Source organism: Anomaloglossus baeobatrachus, chromosome 6 (assembly GCF_048569485.1).
Source record: "Anomaloglossus baeobatrachus isolate aAnoBae1 chromosome 6, aAnoBae1.hap1, whole genome shotgun sequence".
Taxonomy (NCBI): domain Eukaryota; kingdom Metazoa; phylum Chordata; class Amphibia; order Anura; family Aromobatidae; genus Anomaloglossus; species Anomaloglossus baeobatrachus.
In genome coordinates, this window is record NC_134358.1 from 59,513 (window position 1) to 84,217 (window position 24,705).

The 24,705-nt window shown below is 47.8% G+C and overlaps 2 protein-coding genes across 3 annotated transcripts in view; one reads left to right on the top strand and one right to left on the bottom strand.

Moving 5' to 3' along the window:
- Window positions 1–24,705, bottom strand: part of OPLAH (5-oxoprolinase, ATP-hydrolysing) — a gene marked incomplete at its 3' end in the record, with an annotated part of 146,570 nt that overhangs the window by 48,329 nt on the left and 73,536 nt on the right. Inside the window, exons 9-13 of the mRNA XM_075315969.1 lie at window positions 22,044–22,182; window positions 21,869–21,936; window positions 21,337–21,602; window positions 18,494–18,606; window positions 18,240–18,410 (exon numbers count right to left, since the gene is read on the bottom strand). Of these exons, the coding sequence (XP_075172084.1) occupies window positions 18,240–18,410; window positions 18,494–18,606; window positions 21,337–21,602; window positions 21,869–21,936; window positions 22,044–22,182 (757 nt within the window). The remainder of the gene's footprint in view (window positions 1–18,239; window positions 18,411–18,493; window positions 18,607–21,336; window positions 21,603–21,868; window positions 21,937–22,043; window positions 22,183–24,705) is intronic.
- Window positions 24,155–24,705, top strand: part of LOC142316897 (uncharacterized) — a 174,549-nt gene continuing 173,998 nt past the window's right edge. For both annotated transcript variants that reach the window (XM_075352659.1, XM_075352664.1), the window contains exon 1: window positions 24,155–24,241. The gene's annotated coding sequence lies outside the window, so the exon portion shown is untranslated. The remainder of the gene's footprint in view (window positions 24,242–24,705) is intronic.

The window sequence follows — 24,705 nt, forward strand, 5'->3', positions numbered from 1 at the left end:
CCACATTGGGGTTTTTTGCCTTCCTCTGGATCAACATGTTAGGCTACGGGTTGAACTAGATGGACTTAGAGTCTCCCTTCAACCTTAAAAACTATGATACTATGATACTATGATACTATGATACTATGATACTATTATGGGGAGCCAACTACCCTAACAATATCACCCAGCAGCTGCTCGGAATTGCTGCATCGATTAGATGCAACAGTCCCGGGACTCTACCTGGCTCATCCGGAATTGCCTTGGTGCGGTGGCAATTGAGGTAATAATGAGTTTACTCATGCCAGGCGTCTCCCCAAGATACATTCCATAATTAAACTGAAAGTGAAAGTAAAGAAACACACACAGCGAAAAATCCTTTATTTGGAATAAAAGACAAAAAAAACACCCTTTTTCACCATTTTATTAAAATCCCTAAATACCCCTCCAGGTCCGACGTAATCCACACGACACTGTCAGCTCTGCTACAGAACACGAATGCTCTGTATCAGCTCCACGTAGCAATGAAATGAATCGCGCGGTCAGCAGAGACTTCAGCAATGCAGACTTCAAGATTACCAAATCTGCCTATCTTTATCATTAGAGGCAGTAGCTCAGTGGACAGAGCGATCGCCTAACAAGCATAACTTCACGAGTTCTAGTCCCGGTCAACACTTTAATTTTTTTTTTATTATTTTTTTATTTTTTATCTTAAAATTATAATTATTATATATTTATAATTATAATTTAATTTAATTATGCACTGAGGGAAGGAGCCGGACATCAGCTGTGAGACATATGACCCCAGTCTCGGCCACTCTGAAAATCTGTTTTGTATGTATCCCTTGGTTGGCTTTGGCCTCTCTCTGTGCAGCATGGAAGAGGGACGTGAGGAGGTGACATGCGTTGATGCACAAGTATTTGAGGACCTATGGCCAGAAGAAAACCATTTTGAGGAACCTGATTTACTTTCTCCTGAGGTGGAGGCTGATGATGATGAGACACCGTTGCCATCAGGTCAGCCTACAATCTCAAGTGTGAAGGAGGATGAGATGGAAGATGAGGTGGTCGATGATGAGTCCACTGATCTGACCTGGACCGTTGACATGCATAACCAGCACAGCATCACAGAGGAAGATGGACATGTAACACCAACACAGGCACCAAGGGGTAGTGGTTTGTCCAGAGTGAGCACTGGGTCAACTGTTCCCAAGAGCACTCCCACTGTGGCTTAAGTAAGTGCAAGGGGCCATTCAGCTGCTGTCTGGAATTTTTTCTGAAAGTCCTTTAGAGAAAACATTATAATCTGTAGCATCTGCCATAGCAATTTGAGAAGAGGCCAGGGCAAAGGAAACCTGACCACCAGTATGCAGAACCACATGGCAGCCAAGCACCCCAGTAGGTGGGCAGAACACCAGGGTACCAAATTTGTGTCTGTGGGTCAAACCACTGCCATGTCGCCTGTGCTAGGTCCTTCACAATCTGCTATCCAGGTAGGAGGCGTTCATTCATCCTGCCCACAAGGTGCCATTGCACAGACACAGCAAACATTAACCACATCCTCTTCCTTGTCCCAGCGAAGCGTCCAGTAGTCCGTGCCTGAGATCTTGGAAAGGAAGTGTAAATACCCAGCCACGCACCCACAGGCACAAAACCTAAACTCTCACATTGCCAAATTGCTAGCCGTAGAGATGTTGTCGTTTAGGCTTGTGGGAACACAGTGTTTCCGTGGTCTCTTGGCTGTGGCTGCCCCACGACACAGCCGCCACTATTTTGCCCAGTGTGTCGTCCCTGCACTACACAAGCATGTGTTAAACAATCTCAAGCGTGCTCTGACCAACGCCGTAACCGTGAAGGTTCACCTAACAACAGACACGTGGGCAAGTTGTTATGGATAGGTACGATACATTTCTGTCACGGCACACTGGGTGAACCTGGTAGAGATTGGGACAAACTCGCAAACTGTAACATTACACATCCTACCCACACCAAGCATAGCGGGCCGAACTTCTACCAGCGTTTCCGCATCATAATATGCCATTTCCTGTCTCCCTACCTCTTCATTCTCCTCCTCCTGCTATTCATCCACTGCTGAATTACCCTCCCCATCACTGCCAAGCTGGGAGCTGTGCAGCAGCACATCAGAAAAGTGGCAACACACTCTGCTGAAGCTGATCTGTTTAGGTCACAAACCACACATTGCGGCAGAGCTGTGGCAAGGTAAAAACAAGCAGACCGATCAGGGCCTCTCCCCGCTGCACCTCCAACCCGGCCTGGTCATTTGTAGAGATGAGTGATCTTCGAGGTTCGCCAATTTCATGTTCAAGTGATTTTGGGGGGGGGGGGGGTGTTCGAACTCGAGCTTTTTGCTAAAAGCTCGACAGTTCGAGTTAGGTTCGAGAACGGTTTGATCAACAAAAACGTGTCTTTTCACAGTAAGGCTATGTGCACATGTTGCTATCTGCATGCGTCCTGCGTCCCCAGCACAATCCCGCTCTCTTTCCTAGTCACCGATCACGGGCTTCTCGCTGCACGGCTGTCACAAATCTGCGGTGTCTTTTCCTCTTAAGAAAATGGCTGCCGCTTCATTATTCAATCAGGTATTCCGTGCTTTCCCTGCCCACCGGCGCCCATGATTGGTTGCAGTCAGACACGCACCCACGATGAATGGAAGCTGTCTCACTGCAACCAATAACAGCCACCGGTGGGCGGGTCTATATCGTGTAGTAAAATAAATAAATAAATAATAAAAATTTAAAAAAAAAAAATGTGGTTCCCCCATATTTGATACCAGCCAGGATAAAGCCACATGGCTGGAAGCTGGTATTGTCAGGATGGAGAGCGCCACTGGATGGGGAGCCCTCCAGCCTAACAATATCACCATCCATTAGATGCGACACTCCACGGACTCCACCCAGCTCATCCCGAATTGCCCTGGTGCGGTGGCAATCGGGGTAATAGTGAGTTTAATCATGCCAGGCGTCTCCCCGAGATACCTTCCATGATTAAGTGAAAGTAAAGAAACACACAGCGAAAAATCCTTTATTTGGAATAAAAGACAAAAAACCACCCTCTTTTACCAATTAATTAATTCCCAAATACACATTCAGGTCCGACGTAATCCACACGACACGGTCAGCTCTGCTACATGAAAATGCAGCAGCACCGTAGAACACGATCGCACTGTGTCTTCTCCACGTAGCAATGAAGTGAATCGCGCTGTCACCAGAGACTTCACTCTGCAATTTGGAGTCAAGATTACCAAATCTGCCTATCTTTATCATTAGAGGCAGTAGTTCAGTGGATAGAGCGCTCGCCTAAGAAGCATAACTTTGCGAGTTCTAGTCCCGGTCCTGGTAAAGGACTTAATTTATTTTTTTATTTTAAATGATATCGTGCAGTAAAATAAATAAAAAAAAAAAAATGCGGTTCCCCCCCCATATTTGATACCAGCCAGGATAAAGCCACACGGCTTGAGGCTGGTATTGTCAGGATGGGGAGCGCCACATTATGGGGAGCCAACTACCCTAACAATATCACCCAGCAGCTGCTCGGAATTGCTGCATCGATTAGATGCAACAGTCCCGGGACTCTACCTGGCTCATCCGGAATTGCCTTGGTGCGGTGGCAATCGAGGTAATAATGAGTTTACTCATGCCAGGCGTCTCCCCAAGATACATTCCATAATTAAACTGAAAGTGAAAGTAAAGAAACACACACAGCGAAAAATCCTTTATTTGGAATAAAAGACAAAAAAAAACACCCTTTTTCACCATTTTATTAAAATCCCTAAATACCCCTCCAGGTCCGACGTAATCCACACGACACTGTCAGCTCTGCTACAGAACACGAATGCTCTGTATCAGCTCCACGTAGCAATGAAATGAATCGCGCGGTCAGCAGAGACTTCAGCAATGCAGACTTCAAGATTACCAAATCTGCCTATCTTTATCATTAGAGGCAGTAGCTCAGTGGACAGAGCGATCGCCTAACAAGCATAACTTCACGAGTTCTAGTCCCGGTCAACAATTTAATTTTTTTTTTATTATCTTTTTATTTTTTATCTTAAAATTATAATTATTATATATTTATAATTATAATTTAATTTAATTATGCACTGAGGGAAGGAGCCGGACATCAGCTGTGAGCCGCGGGACACACCTCTAAAATCGGAGCAGTTCACGGAATGAGGCTGCATTGCTCTCTCCTCTCTCTCTCTTTTTCTCTCTCTCTCTTTTTCTCAGTCTCTCTCCTCTCTCTCTCTCTCCTCTCTCCTTTCTCTCTCTCTCTCTTTCTCAGACCTGGTGATGATTAGCTGATGCGGTCACCTGGCGGAATCAGCTGACACTAAAAGTCGAGCGGTGAGGCCGGCTTTTTACCGCCCGGCCGGCTAAACTATCAGCTGATGCTGTCAGACAGGAGTCTGCACTGAAGTGTGTAGTTTTTTTTTTGTTTTTTTTTTTGCACTGATGTATCAGCTGATTGTATAAAAGCCATTTATACAATCAGCTGCTGTGTCATGTGATTCAGGCCCTTGAACCTGACACATCATCTGATCGCATTGCCTTCCAGCAAACCGATCAGATGCTATTGGATCCGGATTGGACGGCACGGGACCCTTGACCCAGGATTACTGAGGAGGGGGTTCTTTATTTCAATAAAGATGGAGTCACTAATTGTGTTGTGCTTTATTTCTAATAAATGAAATAATTAAAAAAAAAAATAATCGACATGAGCGTCGCTCCATTTTTGTGTCCAGCCAGGTACAACTAGGCAGCTGGGGATTGGAATCCGAAGCACAGGTTGGCCCGAGCTTTCTGGGCCCCTCTGCTGCATGCAGTCCGCAGCCGCCCCAGAAAATGGCGCTTTCATAGAAGCGCCATCATCTGGCGCTGTATCCAACTCTTTCAGCTGCCCTGATGACGGGTGGCTTGCTGGGTAATAATGAGTTAATACTAGCTTTGTTTTACTAGCTAGTATTAAGTCAGAGATTCTTAATGTCAGGCAAATTTGACCCAGCCATTAAGTATCTCCAATAAAGGGTTAAGAAAAAAGACCCCACACAGAAAAAATACTTTAATAGAAATAAATACACAGACAATCTTAGAGACTCCATGTTCATTATTCCCTCGCATCCCTCCACGATCCATGGTCTTCTGTCTTCTTTCTCCTTCAACCCATGCAGCTCTGCTACATCAGACAGCACTGCATGGGAGGAAGACGCTGCTGCTTACCGTGCAGTCTATATCACTCAGTGAGTGAGTAGCAGCTGCGTGCGGTAAGCAGTGACGTCACCGCTGACAGGCGCGTTGCTATAGCAAAGGTGATCTCCGTTATTGAACGGCTGTGGCAGCCGGTGAATAACGGAACGGGGAAGCAGAACGGGGAGCCGACCATGTGCCAGAGCATCTCGCCGGTACACAGGGATGCACAAACGAGCACCGCGTATCGGAGAGATGCACTGGCAGGACCTAGCAATGACGTCTAGCCATGTGACCAGTCTGTAGCCAATGAGATAATAGACACGTGACTGGTCACATGCTTTTTTGACGTCACGGAAGGTCCTATCATCAGTGCTGGTTACCGGGAGGACGCAGCGATTATCGGAAGGAAAAGCGGCGGGAGACAGAGTGCAGGACGCGTCGCAGGGACCTGTAAGTGTAATGGCAATGTTTATTAACTGTATGTGTACATTTATAATGTGTTTTTATGTGATTGTGTTTGCCTGCCATTGTTTTCAATGGGGTTCGAGAACCGAAACGAACTTGAGCCTCGCTCATCTCTAGTCATTTGCGACAATGGGCGTAACCTGGTGGTGGCTTTAAAGGTTGGCAAGCTGACTCACGTACCATGCATGACTCAAGTGCTGAACCTAGTTGTTCATAAATTTATGAAAACATACTGTAGCGCCCAGGGAATGGGGTACTCTGCCTCGGGCAGCCTCTACATGTTGGAATGTCACTTCTGGTGGCCGCTGCCCGTTGCCGTGCCCTGGGCCCCTTTTGTAAATGAGGGGTATTTACAGGGGATAAAAGTTATTGTCATGTGACACCACCTGCGGGTTGCAGTTAAAGATGGAAACTGTAGCTGCTAAACGTAGGTACTCCCAGAGCTGATGGTAATGGCAGCTTTGGTGTTGGGCCCTCCGCAGGAAGGGCAGTGTCTGGGAGCTGTGTGAGTGCAGAATGATGCAGACAACACCAGGTTGACTTTAACAGTCTGTACTCACATGGACCCTCGGTAGGCTGGTTCCGGTCCCAGTACTATCAGTGCCAATGTGGTGACCCAGGTTGCTCTGTCCCCGGCACTCTCTTGTAGTTGAGTTCCCGTAGCTTGAAGCGTTTGGGAGCCCTGACTGATCCTTTTGGGGTACAGTCTCCTTCTCCATACCGCGGACAGCGCGGACCCTGCGGGGAGGTAAGTGCCTAACCCCGATTCTAGTGTGCTGCTGATGCCCCCGGATTATTTGGTTTGGTGAAGTCCATGAAAGTTTCCACACCGTGCAGGCATTTATCAAACCGTTTAAAACTTGACATTTGACCTAGGGCCCTGTGCCCCGTTCGAGCTCCGGTCCCAGCAGTATCTCCTTTACCCTTCCTGGCGACCTCTCTCCCGTGCCCCTGGGGTCACCGTTACACAGACCCAGTGCAGGCACATCCGCACACTTCAACGTGCGCCATCAGACTCCAACTGACTAACTCAGACTCTCTAACTCCTTCCACCAAGCTGGCTAAACCCTTCGGTTAACCCCTTAATCCCGGTGTGGAGAGTTCACTAGGATTTGATTCGTGTTTTGGTGGTCAATGGCACTGTTACTCCAGGTCCCAGGGAATAGGTCCTGCATCCCCAAGAGGATGCAGTTCCTTGTAATGCCCTGATGGTCTCACAGGTGCTACAATACTCTGACTTGCTGTACCTACTTGAGAAGGTGCACCGTATTAGTGCCCATTTCCGCCATTCCTCTACAGCTTTTGCTGGTCTTACAGCGCTGCAAAAGTGCTTTAATTTGCAAAGTCACTGACTCATGTGCGACCTGCAAACTCAACATTCTATATGTTGGCGAGGACTACTGAGCAGCAGAGGGCAGTAGCTAAATACCAGCTCCAAAATGCCCGTCAGACTGAGAGTCAGCCACCACACATAACTGTTGAGTGGGTATGGATCGCTGACATTTTTGAGGTTCTTGAGAACTTTGTGTATGGCACCATGCTCGTGAGTGGTGATCAGGCTATTATCAGCTTAACCATCCCCACTTTGAGTGCCCAGCCAGATTTCCCTGAACACTTGGCCCAACCTCTCCTTATACGTCTTGGAGGTGCTGGCCTCTCTTTATACTCCTTGGAGGTGCTGGCCTCTCCTTATACTCCTTGGAGGTGCTGGCCTCTCCTTATACTCCTTGGAGGTGCTGGCCTCTCCTTATACTCCTTGGAGGTGCTGGCCTCTCCTTATACTCCTTGGAGGTGCTGGCCTCTCCTTATACTCCTTGGAGGTGCTGGCCTCTCCTTATACTCCTTGGAGGTGCTGGCCTCTCCTTATACACCTTGGAGGTGCTGGCCTCTCCTTATACACCTTGGAGGTGCTGGCCTCTCCTTATACACCTTGGAGGTGCTGGCCTCTCCTTATACTCCTTGGAGGTGCTGGCCTCTCCTTATACTCCTTGGAGGTGCTGGCCTCTCCTTATACTCCTTGGAGGTGCTGGCCTCTCCTTATACACCTTGGAGGTGCTGGCCTCTCCTTATACGTCTTGGAGGTGCTGGCCTCTCCTTATACGTCTTGGAGGTGCTGGCCTCTCCTTATACGTCTTGGAGGTGCTGGCCTCTCCTTATACGTCTTGGAGGTGCTGGCCTCTCCTTATACGTCTTGGAGGTGCTGGCCTCTCCTTATACGTCTTGGAGGTGCTGGCCTCTCCTTATACGTCTTGGAGGTGCTGGCCTCTCCTTATACGTCTTGGAGGTGCTGGCCTCTCCTTATACGTCTTGGAGGTGCTGGCCTCTCCTTATACGTCTTGGAGGTGCTGGCCTCTCCTTATACTCCTTGGAGGTGCTGGCCTCTCCTTATACTCCTTGGAGGTGCTGGCCTCTCCTTATACACCTTGGAGGTGCTGGCCTCTCCTTATACACCTTGGAGGTGCTGGCCTCTCCTTATACACCTTGGAGGTGCTGGCCTCTCCTTATACACCTTGGAGGTGCTGGCCTCTCCTTATACTCCTTGGAGGTGCTGGCCTCTCCTTATACTCCTTGGAGGTGCTGGCCTCTCCTTATACTCCTTGGAGGTGCTGGCCTCTCCTTATACACCTTGGAGGTGCTGGCCTCTCCTTATACACCTTGGAGGTGCTGGCCTCTCCTTATACACCTTGGAGGTGCTGGCCTCTCCTTATACACCTTGGAGGTGCTGGCCTCTCCTTATTCGTCTTGGAGGTGCTGGCCTCTCCTTATACGCCTTGGCGGTGCTGGCCTCTCCTTATACACCTTGGAGGTGCTGGCCTCTCCTTATACACCTTGGAGGTGCTGGCCTCTCCTTATACACCTTGGAGGTGCTGGCCTCTCCTTATACGTCTTGGAGGTGCTGGCCTCTCCTTATACGTCTTGGAGGTGCTGGCCTCTCCTTATACGTCTTGGAGGTGCTGGCCTCTCCTTATACGTCTTGGAGGTGCTGGCCTCTCCTTATACGTCTTGGAGGTGCTGGCCTCTCCTTATACGTCTTGGAGGTGCTGGCCTCTCCTTATACGTCTTGGAGGTGCTGGCCTCTCCTTATACGTCTTGGAGGTGCTGGCCTCTCCTTATACTCCTTGGAGGTGCTGGCCTCTCCTTATACTCCTTGGAGGTGCTGGCCTCTCCTTATACTCCTTGGAGGTGCTGGCCTCTCCTTATACTCCTTGGAGGTGCTGGCCTCTCCTTATACTCCTTGGAGGTGCCGGCCTCTCCTTATACTCCTTGGAGGTGCCGGCCTCTCCTTATACTCCTTGGAGGTGCCGGCCTCTCCTTATACTCCTTGGAGGTGCTGGCCTCTCCTTATACTCCTTGGAGGTGCTGGCCTCTCCTTATACTCCTTGGAGGTGCTGGCCTCTCCTTATACTCCTTGGAGGTGCTGGCCTCTCCTTATACTCCTTGGAGGTGCTGGCCTCTCCTTATACTCCTTGGAGGTGCTGGTCTCTCCTTATACTCCTTGGAGGTGCTGGCTGCCCGGCTGCTAGTGTGATGTCAGAGCGTGTTTTCGGTTCTGCGGGGGCAATCGTCACTGATAGACGCTCTCGCCTCTCCACAGAAAATGCAGACACTTACTCTGATTACATTCTACAAGGACTGGATTTTTCCACAGTTTATAATCCCTCCAGATGAGAGCAGCCAAACTAAATTCCTCCAAAATGCTCATTGTGACTACTGCTGTTAATGTTCACCTCTTCCCATATAAAGCCATTTCTTTCCTGCATCAACCATGACTCAGTCAATAGGGCTAATTTTTGTAAACACTATGCACATTGTGCTCTTGTAGTGGTTGGTACGGGGCAGGCAGTGTGTAGTAGTCATGGTATCAGGGGGAACAGCAAGTCACAGCACAACCTGCTGTTAACCCCTGTTAACCCCTCACCTCCCCGTCGCCGCACCACACACAGGAAGACTCCGTTACAGTCTTAGGCTATGTGCCCACGGAAGCTTGATCCTGCGGATTTTGCCGTGAAAATCCTGCGGATTTATCTGGATTTTCCAGATAAATCCGCAGGTTTCAGCAAGTACAGACACTCCCCATGTTATCCTATGGGACATGGGGAGTACTGTGTCCATGCTGCGGTATGTGCGGTTGCGGAATATGCTGCGGGTGTCCCGCAGCTGCACATAACTGCATGTCAATTATTCCTGCGGATTTACCTGCGGAAATCTGCCTTGGTCCCATACTTACCTGCCTTGATAGCATACACCTGAGTCACTTTCCTGCGGTGGAGCCAGGAGCAGGAAGGAGGAGGTGGGCGGGGCCTGCACAAGCTCCAGTCATGTGACAGCCAGAGCTCGTTCAGGCCCGCTCACCTCCTCCTGCACAGTGCAGACGCTGACAGACAGCCGGAAAGTGAAGTGCTGCATGATGGAGGTAAGTATGAACTCCCCGATCACTCAGCACTTGTTCTGCATTGAGGATGCAGTGCCGAAGCCATGGTACTGTATCCTCAATGCAGAATGACCGCACCATATCCGCAGGACATTCCGCAAATAAACCGCAGCATTGAAACAGACAAAGTTGTACTACGGTTTTCTGAGAGGTCCTGCGGATATAACTGCAGGACACTTTCCCCGTGGGCACATAGCCTTAGGCATTGTACATTCACTCCATTTCATCAGGCTATAAAAGTTCAAGCAAAGTTCTTTCTTAAATAAACATTTCAACTTTATTCCTGGGATCTTGTAACAGGCCTCAGTCCGCATCTCGCCAGTATCAATATTCATAAAGGGATTTCTTCTCCTACACATGCGACATAGTTGCAGCCATCGGTCCTTTGGCACATCTACAGTCTAAGCCCTTCTTTTCCCGCACTCCACTTCATCTTGGCACATGGGTTCACATCCAAGCAGAGGTCTCCCCTTTGTGTCAGGCCATCCAGACATACCACCACCTCCTGGGGGTGCACTGACCTTATCAGTGAGTGAGGGTCTCCTTCTGTCACCTCCAGCAGGCACCAATGCTAGACCCCCAACTGTCCGACTAAACCCCTGTCTGTGGGGGAGGCGGATCTGCCATATGTCCAGGATCCCGTATGCCGCAGCCGTGGAAGTGACCCATAGGGTCAGGATCTACGTTCAGGGACATCCTATGTCTACATCTCTCAGGTTTTACACATGCAGCTCTCCTCCTCTTCCTTAACTATTTGCCTGCTCACCCGCTGCCAGGACAGCCGTGTTACACACTTTTTACACAATATACATGGACCATCCATTTGCCGGCTACTTCTATAGGGGGTGGGCTTAAACCTGACTTCCCTACACAGTGGCAGACAAACTAGGACAAAACTCTTACTCCAGCCTAACTACTATTTTTCATTGGAAGTCATTGGGATGGGGACTTCCTGTGTCAACCATGACTCAGGCAATAGGGCTAATTTTCTTAAACAATGCACATCTGTGTGACAACCGCGGACCGCAAAGAAAAAAATGGAAGGAGGGTTACATGAAGTCAAAAGCTAGAAAGATGGATAGCTGGACAGATAGATTTTATAATCTTGCACCCTTCAGTGCCTTTCATGTGGCATTAAAGGGTGCTTAGCCTTGTATTTAGCCAAAAATAAATCATTAAAAAAACTGACGTAGGGGGTCACCCCTATTTTTTGTAGCCAGCTCGGGTACAGCAGATGGCTGCAGTCTCCAGACCACAGCTGGCAGCTTCACCTTGGCTGGTAATCTAAAAGAGAGGGCACCCCAAGCTGTTCTTTTAAATTAAATTAAATTAAATAATTTAAAACAAAAAACGTGGGGTCCCCCACAAATTGGATCACCAGCCAAAGGTAAAGCGGACAGCTGTGGTCTGGTATTCTCAGACTAGGGAGGTCCATGGATATTGGGTTAGGGTTAGACTTGATGTGAGAATGCGTTGTCATGGAAGTCAGTGACGAGTGCTGATGTCACAAGTTCAGTGGAGATCATCACCGCAGGTAACCTCCTGATGTTGGTGCTAGTCATCCCGCAGCTGCTCGCACACTGCAGTGCGAGTCACTGCAGGGCTGGCCAGAGCAGTGCGACATACACTGCAAGCGCACCGATAGACTGAAATCACATGGATGTTCTTCTGTGTGGCTTCAGGAGATCCCAAAAACCATATGTGAGTTAGTTTCATGGTGTCGTCTCCCCTGCCACATGGCTAGGGGGTGGAGCATTTCCCTAGGCCTCATTTCCGGTGCCTGGACCCTTTAAATGGGATCATCTCTGGTGAACCGACGCTGGCTATAGCTAAGCTCTGCTCTGCTGTGATTGCTGGTCCCTGTAAGGCTGCTTTCACACATCCGTTTTTGCTGAGAGGCACAATACGGCGCTTTGCAGAAAAAACACAACTTTTTTTTGCCGCCGGTTGCGTTATTTCCGCATAGACTTGCATTAGCGCCATATTGTGCCGCATGGCCTTGCGTTGCGTCCAGTTTTTGCCGGATACGGCGTATATGTAGCCCATGCGGCGGCCGGATGGAATGTTGCCTGGCACGTTTTTTTGTGCGGCGAAAACTGGATGTGTGAAAGCAGCCTTAGTGTTTGATTGTGATCTGTCTCCCCTGTTCTCCCCTCCTCTGTCTGTGTCTCATCCCCTTGATCTCAGTCTGTCTCCCCTGACATACCTTTGTTCCTTTCCTGCCCGCTTCTTGTCCTCTCCCCCTCCTATCTCCCCTCCTCGGTTGCTTCCTCTGGTAATGACCTCGGCCTGGCCCTGACCTTTCTCCTGCGGGTCCATCTGGTCTTTTTATGCTTCTCCTATGTTCGACTCAGCCTGTCTGACCATCCTCCATACACCTCATGGCATCTTCTCCCCCTGCTGGTACTGTAAGGTACTGCTTCAGCTCCCCGGCGGATTTTGCACAGTACTGTTTCTATCCATCAGCACTCCAGCGCCCCCTGCTGGTGTCCTGACAGTCAGAAATGCATGCAGCATATTCTCCAGGCTCCCCTTTCATCACTTTCCACCCATTTCAGCCTTTTCCTCAAGCCCCCTGACCTTTGTTGAGTCCAGCAGAAAATTACTCGCATTTTCCATTGACGTGTACTCGCTATTTGGAACAAATATGCGAGTATTACAAAGTACACGTTACGAATATAGCAATTACGAATATTATGGTACTCGCTCATCTCTATCTATGATGCTCCCTGAGTCACATGAGGCAGCTGTGCAAAATTTCATGATTGTAAATGCGACGGTACGGATTCCTTTCGCGGGCACACATATACATACATGCATACACACATACATACATATATTACACACACATATATACACTGACATTATACTACCCCTGGCTCTGAGGATGTTCATTCACTTGTTTACTTTTGTTTAAATAAAGCAGATCACAGACGGCACAAAACTAAAGGCATTTAAAATGGCAACTTTCTGGCTTTAAGAAACACAAAAAAAATCATGAAAACACAATGTGCAGCCAGTAACAGTTACTTTTCAAAACCAAACAGTGGAAAAATAATGAAATCACCCTGCAAATTTTCATTCCCAAAACTAACACCTGCATCAAATAGGATCTGCTTGCTAGTCTGCAGTGCTGCAGCCGAACAGCAGTCTTTGCCACGACAAGGCCCCCGACCACCCCATTAACATTTGTCGTAGTCGGCAGGATCACTTTGCGTGTCCTGGAAAGCAAGGCCCTGCTCACTAGGTGAAACAGAGGTGAGGCGCCGCAGCCAGAGTGCGATTGAAAAGAACTAAAATGGCCGCCCATAAAGATGTGCAGCCCCAAAGGGTGTGGCCGAAAAAGCATTCCTGCCCGTTGCTGTGCAGAGAGGTGCAGCGGGCAGAGGCTGGAAGAAAATGGGTGCGGTGGCTGGAAGACGACCCTCCCTGGAGGGCGTGGCCTGCAAGGAGACTCCCTTGGGAGACCGGGCCGGCGCCATTGTTGGTGTGTCAGCGAGAAAGGATGTAGAGAATTCTATTATATAATGCTGATCGGGATGCCTGTTGGATCAGGCAGGTAGCTCGTGGTCGCAGATGTCAGCGGTGGATGGAGTGGGCCAGGGAGGTCCATGAGGCAGCAGGCTGACCTGGAAGCCTACAGGAATACTGGAGCCTCAACACAGCAGCCCCGGACCTTCCGGGTCCTGCTGCACCAGTCGCCAAGGTAACAGTGCCATGTATCCTGCCGGTCTGAAGAGGAGAAAGGCTGAACCAGCTCCTGAAGAAACACGATGGGAAAGTAATTACAGCGGTGCCATCGCATCAGTGAGTGTGGCCTAGAAGATGTGACTGCAGCTGCAAGAAGCAGCATTGCAGCAAGGAGGCCTGAAGGAGTTGGAGGTCTCCTGGCAGGATTGGATCCTGGACCAGAGCCACTGACAGCCTATATGTATGTGAGAGCGGCTGCAGTGTAAAGCACAGTGTAAAGCCAGAGCCAGCAATGCTATGCCTGTTGCACCTGGAGAAGAGAAGAGGAATTGTTCTGTGTTCCTGAGGGCTGTAACGGAGGACTGCTATAAGTATCATACCTCCCAACCGTCCTGGATTCTGCAGGACTGTCCTGATTTGAAAGCTTTCTCCCACAGTCCAGCAGCTCACAGCTGATGTCCTGACTCCTCCCCTCAGTGCAGTGCAGGGACTCGAACTCGTGAACTCATTGTCCATAGGCAGCAGCTCTACCACTGAGCCACTGCCTCTATTGAAAGACATAGGAAGATTGGTAATCTTGACCTCTGTATTAAATAGATATAATAGACAGAGGGATAGATATAATAGATAGATGATAGATAGATAGATAGATACTGCATCTCTTTGTAGGTGAAGGAAAGCGTCAGATTAATTTCTTCCCATAAAACTACAAGGAAATGAGAAAATAAAATACAAATATAATTTTTTTTCTTTAATTTCACCACCTTGGATTCAAACCAGTAACTTTCAAACATGTCCAGCAGCCCTTTGTAATAAAAATGTATTGTTGAGGCCGTGTTCACACGTAGTGTAAATGCTGTGTTTTTTTCTGCAGGATCCGCACCACGAGCGCAATAACACTCTCCTCTGATTATTGGTGTCTGCGGTGTTTTTTATGCATTGTCCCCTTATTTGATACATGTTTCGTGCAGATGTGAATCCTGAAGATTATAAAGAAAAAACCCCTCAAATCCACAGAGTTCAGCAGCATTTTTAGACGCAAACGGGCGGAGATTTCATGACGCCTCATCCACTTTGGCCTGGACATTTAGTCCGTGTTCACATGTGGTGTAAATGCTGTGTTTTTCTGCTGTTTTTTTGCACATTTATTCTGCTTTGTTTAATTGTCCAAGCAAAGTGGATGTGATTCCATGAGAAGATGCAGCTGAACTCTGCGGTTTGTTTTTTTTTTTCACTAGAGGTTTCTATGTGGAGCTTAAAAAAACGCAGGAAAAAGCTTCTCTACAATAAAAACACTGAAAAATGCAGATTCACATCTGAACCAAAAACACATTAAATAATGGAGAAAAGGCAGAAAAAATGCAGCAAAAATGGATTGTGTAGTTTGGTGCAGACAGCGGCAGAAACAAAAAGAAACAATTTATGCAACGTGTGAACACGGCTTTATAGGCATAAATAATCACTATATTATATGGTGACACATATAAATATAAGAACATTCTAACTGCTATGACTATGAATGAACAGTCCGGGGCATCTGCTGAATGACTCTTACCTTACTGCCAAATGGGTGTGGCTGGGGCGTGGTCAAAATTAGCCACGGCGCACTGCGAGCGCCGTAGACTTTGTCCCTCTTTCCGCTTTTCAAAAGTTGGGAGGTATGTAAGTATGCCTAAAGCTGGGGTCACACTAAACGACAGCGACGTCGCTGTTACGTCACCATTTTCTGTGACGTAGCAGCGACCTTGTAAGTCGCTGTTATGATCGCTGCTTAGCTGTCAAACACAGCAGCCGAAGCAGCGATCATAACGACACGCGTCGCTGTTCTGCAACATGTGCAGAGAGCAGGGAGCCGCGCACACTGAGCGCTGGCTCCCTGCACTCCTAGCTACAGTACACATCGGGTTAATTACACGATGTGTACTGCAGCTACATGTGCAGAGAGCAGGAGCCGGCGCTGGCAGTGTGAGAGCGTCGGAGGCTGGTAACGAAGGTAAATATCGGGTAACCACCTTGGTTACCCGATGTTTACCTTGGTTACAGCTTACCGCAGCTGCCAGATGCCGGCTCCTGCTCCCTGCTCGCTTCATTTCGTCGCTCTCTCGCTGTCACACACAGCGATCTGTGCGTCACAGCGGGAGAGCGACGACCAAAAAATGAAGCAGGACATTCAGCAACGAGCAACGACCTCACAGCAGGGGCCAGCTCGTTGCTGGATGTCACACACAGCGACAGCGACGGGACGTCGCTGCAACATCACAGAAAATGGTGACGTAGCAGCGACGTCGTTGTCGCTGTGTGTGACACCACCTTAACAATGCCTGAAGTCTGTGTTGTTTCCCCCCCTCCCCCACTGAGCTGTGCACATCATGTGCTCCTCTTCGGAACTGCCCCTTTAAATCCTATGGACTGTAATCTGCGTCATATGCACTGTGTCCCTTTATCCCATGCCTATTGGACCTGTAACTTTGCCCGCTGGGCAATACTGGGCAAGTGAGGGACTACTAATTACCTATTAGTCCTATTACAAAGGACTGGAGGACCTGCTGGGTCCTGTTGTAACGTTTGAAGGGAGAGGACTCAAACAGAACCTGAGCTCCCTCTGATGTGCTTTTGCTTTAAAAACTGTGCCCGGGAAAAGTGAACTCTAATGCGACCTGAGCTTCCCGTGTGTGTTTATATTTTTGTGTTTTTAGGTGCACGAATGTGAGCCCTTGAGAACTTGGGCTCTTAAAGGGCCAACGGGCCTGATGTGTCACTGCGTTGACCCTCTGGTCATGGTGATGACTGGACTTTTAAAAAAGTTTTTTATGAAAAAATGTGAAGTTTGCACATACTTGAGTAATTTTTTATTGCAGGTGTTTTGATGTTAAAATACAAAAATGTGATTTTGACTATTTATGAATGAGTAAATATTTTGTGTGCTGTGCCATCTGTATTTGGCATTTTGCAGGTCCAGAAACAGATTTGGTCAGGACGACCAAAGTAAAAGGAGGGAGGAGTGTAAGGGGGTATAAAGCTTCACACAAGTCGATCTATCGTTCGATAGCACGAGCGGTCGTACTCGCCCCCGTCGTTTTTGCGTCACGGGCAAATCGCTGCCCGTAGCGCACAGACTCGTTTAACCCCCGTCACACGCACTTACCTTCCGGACGACCTCGCTGTGGACGACGAACGTCCACTTGCTGAAGTGGGAGGGACGTTCGGCATCACAGTGACGTCACACGGCAGCCGGCTAATAGAAGCGGAGGGGCGGAGATGAGCGGGATGTAAACATCCCGCCCACCTCCTTCCTTCCACATAGCCGGCGGGTGCCGTGGGATGCAGGTAAGCTGTGTTCTTCATTCCCGTGGTGTCACACGGAGCAATGTGTGATGCCACGGAAACGATGAACAACCGGCGCCATTTTAATTAAACAATTTTATGAAACCTAGCGAAGAGTACACGACTCACGATTTGTGAGCAATACTGCATCGCTAGGAGGTGTCACACGAGACGACATCGTGTACGATGCCGGATGTGCGTCACGAAAACCGTGACCCCCGAAGATGCATCGCACGATCGGTCGTCTTGTGTAAAGCCCGCATAAGGCTCAGCAGCCCCAGACCTGCAAATCTACTATGTGTAAAGTGCAATGCTTGAAGTTCATGTTATGCTGTAATGTGTTCATACGACCACTTGGTGGCCACAGCATATAAACTGCTTCCCTGGTGCTCCCAGGCTATCGAGAGTTAATGAAGTGGAGGGGCGTAGTCAGAGAAAAACAGTTACGGTAGGAGCTTAGTCAGAGAAAAAGGTTAGAAACAGGAAGTGACAGGAGAGTCCCGGAGGAAGAGGAGCAGACTGCGTCTGTGAGAAACGTGGGGGAGGAAAACCCCCAATAACTTAAATTTAGCATGACCTTCTGGGTCGAATCTGGGTTGTGGACACTCCCTGGCGGACACCTGACGAATTCCCTCAATCAGCGGAAGGTCATTGGGCTCTTGAAAGAAGAGTAGGTCCTGACTGACCGGAAAGACGGTTAATTCTGCCATGAATAATAGACCTGAAGGAGAGGATGAGGAGCTTAGGGACCCCAACAGGACCCCAATGTATGAATTATCAGTTGCTACTAGTAACCCCTTTGGAGAACATTGTGAGAAGATTGTGCCCATTTAAAGTTGACAAGTAAAGATTTGGTTGAAAGAACGTCTGACAGCGTCAGTGCTTGTGACGCATGAAGAAAAAGCATGTTTATTACAGTACTGCACTAAAGCGGCGGCTGGGGTCCAGAGGAAGAACACCAGGCTGCGCTGCAGCCGAACAGCAGGCTTTGCCCCGGCTAACAAGGCCCCCAACCGCCCGTTTAACAATATGCCATTATTTATGCTGGGAAAACTTAGCTGCTGGGTAAAGATTGAGAATAGTTGGGAATTTTGCAAATAACACTTTGGTACCATGGATTAATATCTACGGTGTCAAACTCTTACCGGTGAAATCCTTGTTGTTGAAGAGACTGTATGCACTGTGTCTCCAAGGCTGAGACTCTGTCCTCCAAAAGCGGAAAGGAGTCTTTACTGTACAGCACAGAACACGGCTCCTGAGCCTCATGTACCACGTCTGCCAGTGCCATGCCGTATGCCGACAGAACGCCACCGTACCTGAATATAGAAAATATATAAAGCGCAGGAGTTTATACACCAACCTATTGTCTCTGGAGCAAGAATTAATAAAAGCCACTCACTTGTGGATAAACACCATCTTCATGCCAAGAGAGCGAGCGATGGCACAAGCGTGCTGCCCCCCGGCCCCTCCAAAACACGCCAGCACGTGGCGAGACGTGTCGTGGCCTCTAGCCTGGAGGATCCCAAAAGGAGAAGCACAAACTTATCACATATATACACACACCGCGTGCAGAATTATTAGGCAAGTTGTATTTTATGGATTTTTTTTATTATTATTGATCAACAACTATGTTCTCAAGCAACCCAAAAGACTCATAAATATCAAAGCTTAATATTTTTGGCAGTTGGAGTGGGGGGTTTTAAATTTGGCTATCTTAGGAGGATTTGTTTGTGCAGGTGACCATTACTGTGCAGAATTATTAGGCAACTTAATAAAAACCAAATATATTCCCATCTCACTTTTTTATTGTCACCTGGTAAACCAATATAACTGCACAAAACTTAGAAATAAACATTTCTGACATGCAAAAACAAAACCCAAAAAATGAGTTCCCAATATAGCCCCCTTTCTTTCTGAGGACACTCAGCAGCCGACCATCCATAGATTCTGTCATTGCTTGATCTGTTTACGCTCAACATTGCGTGCAGCAGCCACCACAGCCTCCAGACACTGCTCCCAGAGGTGCACTGTTTTCCCTCCCTGTAGATCTCACATTTCATGAAAGACCACAGGTTCTCAATGGGGTTCAGATCAGGTGAACAAGGGGGCAATGTCATTATTTTTGCATCTTGTAGACCTTTACTGGCCAGCCACGCTGTGGAGTAGTTGGATGCATGTGATGGAGCATTGTCCTGCATGAAAATCATATTTTTCTTGAACGATAATGACTTCTTCCTGTACCACTGCTTGAACAAGTCGTCTTCCAGAAACTGGCAGTAGGTATGGAAGTTGAGCTTCACTCCATCCTCAACCTGAAAGGGTCCCACAAGTTGATCTTTGATGATCCCAGCCCATACCAGTACCCACCTCCACCTTGCTGGCATCTGAGTCGAAGTGGAACTCTCTGCCCTTTACTGATCCAGCCTCTGGCCCATCCATCTGGCACATCAAGAGTCACTCTCATTTCATCAGTCCATAAAACCTTTGAAAAATCAGTCTTAAGATATTTCTTGGCCCAGTCTTGATGTCTTATCTTATGTTTCTTGTTCAAAGGTGGTGTTTTTTCAGCCTTCCTTACCTTGGACATGTCCCTGAGTGTGGCACACCTTGTGCTTTTTCATACTCCAGTAACGTTGCAGCTCTGAAAAATGGCCAAACTGGTGGCAAATGGCACATTGGCAGCTTCACGCTTGATTTTCCTCAATTCATGGGCAGCTATTTTACGCCTTTTTTGCCCAACACACTTCTTGCGATCCTGTTGGCTATTTGCCATGAAACGCTTGATTGTTTGGGGATCACGCTTCAAAAGTTTGGTAATTTCAAGACTGCTGCGTCCCTCTGCAAGACATCCCATAAATTTGGACTTTTCAGAGCCCGTCAAATCTCTCTTCTGACCCATTTTGCCAAGGGAAAGGAAGTTGCCTAATAATGAAGCACCCCTTATATAGGGTGTTGATGTCATTACACCGCACACCTCCTCATTACAGAGATGCAAATCACCTGATTTATTTAATTGATAGTTGGCTCTCAAGCCTATACAGCTTGGAGTAGGACAACATGTATAAAAAGTATCAATATTCATTTGCCTAATAATTCTGCATACAGTGTATATATAATATTCGGCAGCTTCTAGTTTACATTTTTTGTTATCTTTCTGCTGACAATCTTGCACTCATGTGTTTAGGGACCGCCAATAGTAGTGAATGTAACCATTTCATTCGGCCGCTGTTGATTGGTTTTATTGTGTTCTCGGCATTCCCGGTGCAGTAACACATTTACCTGTATCTTGATCTATTACTGTTTATAGAATGATTCTTTATGTATTTTATTTTTGGCAGGTTAGTGGCGCTGGATTTGGAGCCTTGTTCTCGGCATTCCCGGTGCAGTAACACATTTACCTGTAACTTGATCTATTATTCTTTATAGAACGATTATCTATGTATTTTATTTTCGGCAGATTAGGGACGCTGGATTTGGAGCCTTGTTCTCGGCATTCCCGGTGCAGTAACACATTTACCTGTATCTTGATCTATTACTCTTTATAGAACGATCTATGTATTTTATTTTCGGCAGATTAGTGGCGCTGGATTTGGAGCCTTGTTCTCGGCATTCCCGGTGCAGTAACACATTTACCTGTATCTTGATCTATTACTCTTTATAGAACGATCATCTATGTATTTTATTTTCGGCAGATTAGGGACGCTGGATTTGGAGCCTCGTTCTCAGTGCCGTAGTTTCATGGTTACATATGACATTTTTATTGTTTTTTATATTTTTTTGAAGTTACTAAAAAATACATTTCTGGTTGTTTAATTTTATGGGGTTCTCCATGCACTTGAGCTTTATGGGCATTGCAACACCAATTACATTTTTTTATTTACTATTTAATTTATGTCTTATGCTTTTATTTACAGTTTATTTATAAACTTTTTTTATTTTAACTACTTTGCACATATTTTTTAGGTTTGCTTTAGAGGATTTGAACCCACAAACTGTTGTACAATACACTTCAATTCCTGTGCATCGCAGTGTACAGAAAATATAACAATACCCTATGAATCCCCCATGAATCGAGGGGTGGAAGGGCAATGGGCTAACAGAGGTACTTCTAATTCTTTATCTAACCACCTAGATGCCTGATTAAAGCTGATGCAGCATATAAGGGGATACATTTCAGTGATAGCTGAGGTTAGAGCATAACTTTTATGAATGTGGATATCACAGATATCTATCAGTCCACACCTGAGTGAGTGATCTGATTGGACGACACATGGCTTCATTGGCCACTCGGATGAACCCCATGGCCACTCCCTCAATGCTGAGTGAAGCTCCGCCTCCCGGTCGGTCCCTCTGGAATTGGTTGATTTCCGAAGTGAGTTCCTTAAATTTGCGCATTGTGTCTTCCTTTGAGAGAGGCTGGTCCTCAGATGGACCGAAGATCCGGGGAAAGTAGTCAGGTAGGAGGCGGCCTAGGCAGAGGTTGGCGTCTGTTACAGTCAGGGGTCCCCCTACAGAAGGAAGGGTGCGTTAATTATTAGATTATGAAAGCGTCATGTAAAGGTTGTGTAAGTAACACTTTCCTAGGACAGATTTTTAGCCTTTGAATAGATAATAGTGATGATTAACTTCACTGACAACAAGCAGAGACCTTGAAAGAAAAAAAAAAAAAAAAAAAAAAAGAGAGAGAAATGGAAAACTGACTAGAAAGTGTCAATATCAGACAACCCATGAAGAGATGTGGTGCTGTTTCGCTTCCCATATAAATGCCCTTTACCCTTTCTGTAGCACGTGGGCCCAGGGTGCGCTCCTCCAGACTCCGGCCCAACAACAAATAATCCCGACCTAGAAAAACACATCAGACTTCACTATTAGTTTTTTTTAACCCTTGGCAAATGTCCTTCCGTGATTGGATGATCGGCTCGCAAGAACAAACATCTCCATACACTGACCTGAAGAAAAGCATCGAGCCCCCACCAGCAGCCACAGTGTTCACGTCCAGCTGCGGGGCCTGAATGCTGATTCCAGCCGTGGTGGCTTCAAACACATGTTCATACTCTCCGGCATAGCGGCTAACGTCTGTGGAGGTCCCTGTTACAGAGAGAAAAGGGATGGGGATATGTATCCACCTGCAGATATGTCCTCCTAGTGCCTATTAGAAGCAGGCAACACTTTACTCAACAATGAACGATCACACAAGAAGGAAAAAGTCCTAGAAATCCCAAGATGGAGACGATACTGATTGGCAAATAATCAAAAAGTGGAAACAAAACTTCCAAAACATCTGGATTTCTTCAGTCTGGAGTATGAGCCCCATGCTACCATGGGCAGGCTGCATGGCCTAAACCTGCTAACGTGGCTGAAGCACTTCCAGACTTGCCTACCACGGTTCCAGCGCCTCTGGTCTTGCCTCCCACGGCTGCAGCGCCTCTGGACTCGCCTCCCGCGGCTGCAGCGCCTCCGAACTCACCTCCCGCGCCTCCAGACTTTGCTTCCCGCTCCTCTGGACTTTGCCCCCCCCCCGGCTGCAGCGCCTCCGAACTCACCTCCCGCGCCTCCAGACTTTGCTTCCCGCTCCTCTGGACTTTGCCCCCCCCCCGGCTGCAGCGCCTCCGAACTCACCTCCCGCGGCTGCAGCGCCTCCGAACTCACCTCCCGCGCCTCCAGACTTTGCTTCCCGCTCCTCTGGACTTTGCCCCCCCCAGCTGCAGCGCCTCCGGACTCGCCTCCCGCGGCTGCAGCACCTCAGGACTCACCTCCCGTGGCTGCAGCGCCTCCGAACTCACCTCCCGCGCCTCCAGACTTTGCTTCCCGCTCCTCTGGACTTTGCCTCCCCCGGCTGCAGCGCCTCTGGACTTGCCTCCATCCATCATATTGGGTACATCATTTCTCGGTGATTACACAGGAGCTGCCAGCAGAGGATTCTGAGTGCATTCAGCAGCAGAACCTTCCTCAGACAACCATTAATGACCTCAGTGATGGCAGCGGAGGACAGAGGTGCCGGGATTTCTGTACTTGGTGCTTATACTCCAGACTGAATAAAATTAGATCTTTTAAAAATGTTGTTTCTATTTTTTTGCTATAATTTGCAGATCAGTAACCGCTCTATTTCTATAACTGCACAACTTTTCTTTCTTCATGTCGTAATTTCAATGTTGAGAAATGTATATTCTGCTGGTGCAATCACTGTGTAAATACATTACGTTACTGATCCTGAGTTACCTCCTGTATTATACCCCAGAGCTGCACTCACTATTCTGCTGGTGCAGTGACTGTATACATCCATTTCTGATCCTCAGTTACCTCCTGTATTATATTCCAGAGCTGCACTCACAATTCTGCTGGTGCAATTACTGTGTAAATACATTACGTTACTAATCCTGAGTTACCTCCTGTATTATACTCCAGAGCTGCAGTCACTATTCTGCTGGTGCAGTCACTGTGTACATACATTACATTACTGATCCTGAGTTACCTCCTGTATTATACACCAGAGCTGGTCTCACTATTCTGCTGGTGCAATCACTGTGTACATACATTACTGATCCAGAGTTACCTCCTGTATTATACTCTAGAGCTACACTCACTATTCTGCTGGTGCAATCACTGTGTATATACATTACATTACTGATCCTGAGTTACCTCCTGTATTGTACTCCAGAGCTGCACTCACTATTCTGCTGGTGCAGTCACTGTGTACATACATACATTACTGATCCTGAGTTACCTCCTGCATTATACTCCAGAGCTGCACTCACTATTCTGCTGGTGCAGTCACTGTGTACATACATACATTACTGATCCTGAGTTACCTCATGTAATTATACTCCAGACCTGCACTCACTATTTGTGATGTCACCACTAGGGGGAGTCAGCACACAGTGTGTGTAATGAGATCCACCACACTGTACAACCAGAGCTGTCTGTAACAAGAACAACCACTAGAGGGGGCCCAGGCACAAGGCGTCCTAGGTAACTGAATGGTTGTTAAGAGGTGTTGTACTAACCGGGTCAAAGCCGAGAGAGGGAGTGCAGTACAAGGGAGAAGGCGGAGTCAGGGTCTGGGACAAGCCCGAAGTCCGCAACAGAGAGAGCAAGCCGAAGGAGGGGGCATAGGGACGGGCCAACGAGCAGGAGATAGGCACGGAAGGTAAGACAAAACAGAGGAGCTGGGAGATCAGGCAGAAGGGAGGTCAGGAAGGGTCGAGGGAAGCAATGGACAGAATCTAGAGCACTTACAGGAACCAGCAGAGCACACTGCAGAGCAGATCTATAACTGGCAGCATGATGATGGAGGGGACGGCCTGATAAAGTGGTGAGCGCTTGGGAACAAGGCATGGAAGGAAAAACTCCTCCCACTGGGAATGCAGACCACATGATCAGGTGACTGATACAGCTCTGCTACAGCAGAGAGCAAACATTATCGTGACACTATTCTGCTGGTGCAGTCACTGTGTACATTCATTACTGATCCTGATTACATTGTGTACTGTACTCTAGAGCTGCACTCACTATTCTGCTGGTGCAGTCACTGTGTACATTCATTACTGATCCTGATTACATTGTGTACTGTACTCTAGAGCTGCACTCACTATTCTGCTGGTGCAGTCACTG